Below are 6,458 nucleotides of genomic sequence, written 5' to 3'. Positions count from 1 at the left end.
AGTACACAGAGGCAAGCGCTCTGTGACAGCCATTGTGGCATGAGTGACAGCAAGTGGCGAGAGTGAGAGTAGGGGAGCTAGGGGAGAGGTGTCATGGGAGGTGGGGTGATTTGGGGGGAAATGTGGGGTGGGTAAAAGGGGGTCTTTTGAAGGAATTCCACAGAGGGCAACAGGGGGAACACCACAGCCACCTACATCGAGCACGTCGACCAATTACCGAAGCAGGGGGGCTCAGCACAAAACTGGGTCCCCTCCTAATCATGGCACACTATCGCGGTACAAAGGGAGAGAGGCTGCCTGCCCCATTCAAATTGAAATTGGATTTTTCCTCTCTCTCTCTCTCTATTTTCCTCTCTCTCTGCCGCGCCCCTCTCCTCTTGGCTTGATAAAAGCAGCGGCAACAAAAGCAGCCTACAAAGCAATTAGGCTAATATAGCACTAATACGTTTAACGTTGGGGATCCTCTGGTTATTGTTGACACATTTCACTGTTTTGTGGCTAAACAGAGCTGAAGTGTTTGGCGACGGTGCAGGCTTGGCCTTTGTTGAAGTCGAGTTGCCATGCGCCTGTGTGTTTCTCTGGAATGACACAACAAAGGCGCTCAGAAGAGAGAAAAACGATAATTAACTGGGGAAAGAGAAGGACTCAAGACAGAAACGCTGATGTGTGTGTGCAACGGTGTTTGTTGAAAACAACAACAACAAAAAATCCTCCCGAATTTTGCAGGCAGGCAGGCTAAACTGTGGTGTAGTTGCTGAAAATGTGCTAATTAGAGAATTAGCATCAGTGTAACTGAGCTAACACAACATTTATCATTCAGGAAGTCACTGAAACACCAACAAATATCCATTGACATTACCTGCCAAATGAGAAAATATCTCCTCCCGTAACTGAACTGTTGAGGGGTCAACTGTAAAAAGAGGCTACTTGCAAAAAATAACAACAAAAGGTTGTAGGTACTAGCAACACACTACTAGATAATCCCTCACCTGTCTGCTCTTCCTGGCCTGGGAGTTAGGTTTGGCCTATGAAACGAGCACACATTCTTCTAGGTCAATAATGGCGCTTTTGCCTCTCCCCCCATTCCCTCTTCCCCTTTCTTCTTTTTTTTGAGATGACTGGTTGTTTGAACAAAGAAATATTTGAAGAGGCTTGTAACCCTGTGTGCTGTGTGTGTGTGTGTGTGTGTGTGTGTGTGTGTGTGTGTGTTTTCAGACTCAATAGGAATGAGTGTTTCAATGGCTCCCCATGTTATTAGGCCTGCTCTGTCATTAGGGGATTAGAGTATATGGGCCGGCCTTGTCGGGTAGTCTGTATGTGTGTGTGCCTGCCTGCCTGCCTGCCAGCCTGTATTTTAATATGTATATGTGTGTGTGCGTGCGTGCATGTGTGTGTGTGTGCGTGCGTGTGTGTTTTTGCGTGCCTACCTGCCAGCCGGCCTGTATGTTAATATGTGTGCCTGCATATGTGTGCGTGTTTGTGTGTGTGTGATGTCTATGTCATCCATGTTTCACGGTGTTTATATTCTCTATGTATGAACCAGGGTCAGTGAGTCATGTTTATATCATAGCTTTTGTGTCACTCCTCCTCCCCACCTCTCCCTCACTGTACACAGTGCTGATCTAGGTAGGGTAGAGCTAACCTACATTGTAAATAACACTTTTATTCAGCAATCCCCTATGACTCAGGGATCTTCCGCCCATCCCAGTACAGTATAGGTGGTTGGAAAACATCTACCTCTTGCCAGACTTACTGTACCATCCATCATTACACAGTCAACAGAGCTAAAGCTTCACATACTGTATGAAGAGAATAAATAGAGAGAGAAAGAGATGTAGAGAGAGAGAGACAATGACAGAGAGAAAGAGAAATAAAGGGATGTAAAGAGAGGTAGAGAAAGAGAGATGGATGGATTAAAAGAATACATTTGCATGTCAGTGTGGCGGCTATCCCATTGCCAACGGCCCCAGTCTATGTAGTACACTGCTTTATGACACCGCCTTTTATAGCTTTACTCTGTCAATGTTTTACCCTCTGTCTGACATCCTCAAGATTTACTCTCTCTGATTGTGGTGTCCCATAGTAAAACTTCAAAAGGACATTTGGAAGGTTAAAATGGGCTAAAAAGGTGATCTGATGGACAATACCTTTTGAGCTGTGTATGTTTGTTTCTTTCAAGAGTTGTCTGTCAGGTTATTTTTTTTGGTCAGGGCTTTAAGAGCTCTCTTGCCTAGCATGTTAGGTGTGTTAGCTCTCTGTGTATCCTTTTTTTTGCCATGGCCCAGTAAGAAGGGGAAAAAAACTAGGTTTTGTCTTATATTTTGTATGGAAAACATTTTCTGTCGAGTTCATAGTGATTGCGTTGCAGTTCCATAGTGAGGATGGACTCGGTGTGTGCTCTCTTGCTGGCCTTGTGGCCCTTACTGATTTTGGGGAGTGATGACGATCCGGGTTATGACGGGGTCATTGTGGCATTGCTCTGCCCAATTGATTCAGGATTGCCTCTTCATTGCTGGGCACAATGAGGGGGCTTTGCCGTAGATATATACTGTTTACACACCGGCCGAGAGCTCAAACAAAACAGAAAGTTGCAGAACCTACTGGCTAGGCCACTGTATGCGCATGCACTCCTTTCCTGAATGTTCCATAGTTAACACTGAGTCTGGCCTTCCGTGCACTGTCTCTCTGTGTGTGTGTGTGTGTCACACACTGTCATTATCAGTGAAGTTAGCACTAATGTAGGGTGTACATGGTCTGTTTTAATAGACTAGGTACTATAGTAGTTTAACACTGTATACCTTTGTACCTCATCATCTCCCTGTGTGGTTGCTTGCTTGTAAGTGGTCTGACAAGAACACTGTGATGTGTGAGTCAGATGGGGAAGTCCTAAGCAAAGAAGATACACACATACTATCATGTACACACTGACACATTCTCTCAGATGCTGTCACTCAAACCTAACAGGGTGACATAAATGGGACGTTTCTGCAAAAGAAAGAGATGCTACAAAGTTAGTCTGACTGATAGAGAGAGGTCTTTGAGTTCGATGCGGTCGAGAATATCTGCGTTTGTCAGCATAAGTATTTCAACGCAGGAATTTGCAGTCGGAAAAGGAGATTACATGCAGCTCCCTTTTTCATGTCATTTCACCTGGAACACTTGAAACAGACTGAAGGAGAGAGAGAAAGAGAGAACGAATTGGCGAGGGCACTAGAACAGTCTACAGCACACGGCCTCACCCTACTAGAATCTGTAGTCAAATGTCTACTGTTTGCTGATGATCTGGTGCTTCTGTCCCCAACCAAGGAGGGCCTACAGCAGCACCTAGATCTTTAATTTGTGTCCTTCTGGGCCCAGACCTGGGCCCTGACAGTAAATTTCAGTAAGACAAAAATAATGGTGTTCCAAAAAAGGTCCAGTTGCCCGGACCTCAAATACAAATTCCATCTAGACACTGTTGCCCAAGAGCACACAGAAAACTATACATACCTCAGCCTAAACATCAGCGCCACACGTAACTTCCACAAAGCTGTGAACGATCTGAAAGAATAGGCAAGAAGGGCCTTCTACACCATCAAATGGAAAATAAAATTCAACATAACAATTACAATTTGGCAAAAAATACTTGAATCAGTTATAGAACCCATTGCCCTTTATGGTTGTGATGTCTGGGATCCGCTAACGTACCAAGAATTCACAAAATGGGACAAACACCAAATTGCGACTGCATGCAGAATTCTGCAAACATATCCTCAACGTAAAACACAAAATAATGCATGCAGAGCAGAATTAGTCCGATACCCGCTAATTATCAAAATACAGAAAAGAGCCGTTAATAAATTCTACAACCACCTAAAAAGAAGCGATTCCCAAACCTTCCATAACAAAACCATCACCTACAGTCACCTACAGAGAGATGAACCTGGAGAAGCGTCAAGTTGGTCCTGGGGCTCTGTTCACAAACACAAACAGACCCCACAGAGCCCCAGGACAGCAATACTATTAGAACCAACAAAATTAATGAGAAAACAAAAGGATAATTACTTGACACATTGGAAAGAATTAACAAAAAAACTAAGCGAACCAAAATGTTATTTGGCCCTAAACAGAGCGCACACAGTGGCAGAATACCTGACCACTGTGACAGACCCAAAATTAAGGAAAACTTTGACTATGTACAGACTCAGTGAGCATAGCCTTGCTATTGAGAAAGGCCGCCGTAGGCAGAACTAGTTCACAAGGGAAGACAGGCTATGTGCACACTGCCCACAAAATGAGGTGTAAACTGAGCTGCACTTCCTAACCTCCTGCCAAATGTATGACCATATTAGAGACACATATTTACCTCAGATTACACAGACCCACATAGAATTAAAAAACTCCCATATCCATTGGGTGAAATACCACAGTGTGCCATCACAGCAGCAAGATGTGTGACCTGTTGCCACAAGAAAAGGGCAAACAGTGAAGAACACACTTCATTTTAAATACAACCCATATTTATGTTTATCTATTTTCCCTTTTGTACTGTACAGTCATAATATGACATTTGAAATGTCTCTATTCCTTTGGAACTTTTGTGAGTGTAATGTTCATTTTATATTGTTTATTTCACTTTAGATTAAAAAACTATTTCACTTGCTTTGGCAATGCACACATACGTTTCCCATGCCAATAAAGCAATTTGAATTGAAATGGAATTTAATTGAGAGAGAGAGGAGAGAGAGGATAGAGAGAGAGAAGAAAAGCTCTCAAGGAAAAATAAGGCCTTTGTGGAAAAAAGGTACTGTACAACTTTCCATTGTATGCCAATGCAAACATTGGCTCACTTTTGGTATCGCACCATTCCATGATCTTTACTGTCTTGTAGAACAGCAGAGTGGTAGGATAATAACACATGCAGTTGCTTAGTACTGCTTCCCAAGTGCCAGGTAGTAAAATAGTTAATTTATAGTGTTCCCCTCTCCACCTCTCTCTCTCTCTCTCTCTCTCTCTCTCTCTCTCTCTCTCTCTCTCTCTCTCTCTCTCTCTCTCTCTCTCTCTCTCTCTCTCTCTCTCTCTCTCTCTCTCTCTCTCTCTCTCTCTCTCTCTCTCTCTCTCTCTCTCTCTCTCTCTCTCTCTCTCTCTCTCTCTCTCTCTCTCTCTCTCTCTCTCTCTCTCTCTCTCTCTCTCAGCGAGACTGTTTGCCTAGGCAATAGAAAGAGGGAACAGTAGGAGGACAGAGAGAGAAATAGAAAAGAGTGAAAGGGGATTGGCTGGTTTTTAAAAAGCGAGGGAAATTTAAGTGTATTGACCTTTCTTCTGGGTGAAGAGATTTTCTTTTGTGCTACTGGGGGTTTATGACACCCTTATCCATGCCTTCTATTCAAGTTATATACAGTATCTGGGGCTCCCGAGTGACACAATTGTCTAAGGCACAGCATCTCAGCGCTAGAGGCGTATCACAACCGGCCGTGATTGGGAGTTCCATAGGGCGGCGCACAATTGGCCCAGCGTAGTCCGGGTTAGGATTTGGCCGGGGTAGGCCATCGTAAATAAGAATTTGTTCTTAACTGACTTGCCTAGTTAAATAAAAGTTAAATAAATAAATACATATTTTTGAGTTTTATAACTTGTTACCACAATGTGTATGTGTGTGTGTGTGTGTGTGTGTGTGTGTGAGAGTGAGTGTCCTCATTTGCACATGCTTAAGAAGTGGAATAGTCTCTCAATGACACTCATGGTTGTTTCCTGGCCCTGTAAAAACATGTCTAATTAAATTAGTAAAACGAGCAACAAAATAAAACGTCTACAACACCTCCCAGATCACCCACTTAGATGTCTTGTTCCTCCAGTCTTTTTACGCTAAATATATTTTTTTACGCTAAATTGAGAATATTTTATTCAAGTTTAGCAGCTTACTGAGCGGTAGTAACCATCTTATCTATCAATAATTAATTTCCTCTCCTTGGACAAGGTAGTTACCTGGATTCAGCATACTTTGGTCAATGTCTCTATTCATTATGGCAGATTACTTCAGAAGTAACTGGTATTTTTATGATGCCGTTATCTTGGTAACTGTTGCAGGTTTACTTGATTTCGTCTGTGTTAGTTCCTCTTTCGCTAAAGTATTTGTCTCCTTTTGTCTGTTTACAGAAACATTAATGGACACCAAGTGGGCCACAACAGAACTAGCCTGGACCGCACATCCTGAAACTGGGGTAAATTGTTGGAGTGTGTGTGTGTGTGTGTTTGATCGCACATGTGTGTCTCTCTGTGTTTCAGTGTATGTGTGTGTATGTATGCACAATGCATGTGTGTCTATGTAAAGTTTTTTTATTTTTATTTAACTGCCTAACAAAACATTCATTATAGTGACTCCAGCAGCAGTATTAACAGAGAAGAGAGAAGGTATGTGAGAAGGTACACGTCCAGGTCTGAGTCACTGTCTCTCTTTCACATTCTCTGTGTTGGGAGAT

The 6,458-nt window shown here is 42.9% G+C and overlaps 1 protein-coding gene across 2 annotated transcripts in view; it reads left to right on the top strand.

Moving 5' to 3' along the window:
- The first annotated feature begins 6,140 nt into the window (after window positions 1–6,140).
- Window positions 6,141–6,458, top strand: part of LOC120054388 (ephrin type-B receptor 3-like) — a 48,083-nt gene continuing 47,765 nt past the window's right edge. For both annotated transcript variants that reach the window (XM_039001802.1, XM_039001801.1), the window contains exon 1: window positions 6,141–6,200. In XM_039001802.1, coding sequence (XP_038857730.1) covers window positions 6,144–6,200 — 57 coding nt within the window. In that variant the 5' untranslated portion in view covers window positions 6,141–6,143. The remainder of the gene's footprint in view (window positions 6,201–6,458) is intronic.

Source organism: Salvelinus namaycush, chromosome 10 (assembly GCF_016432855.1).
Source record: "Salvelinus namaycush isolate Seneca chromosome 10, SaNama_1.0, whole genome shotgun sequence".
NCBI lineage: Eukaryota > Metazoa > Chordata > Actinopteri > Salmoniformes > Salmonidae > Salvelinus > Salvelinus namaycush.
The sequence above is the reverse complement of the archived record's forward strand: the minus strand, read 5'-3'. Positions and strand labels throughout refer to the sequence as shown.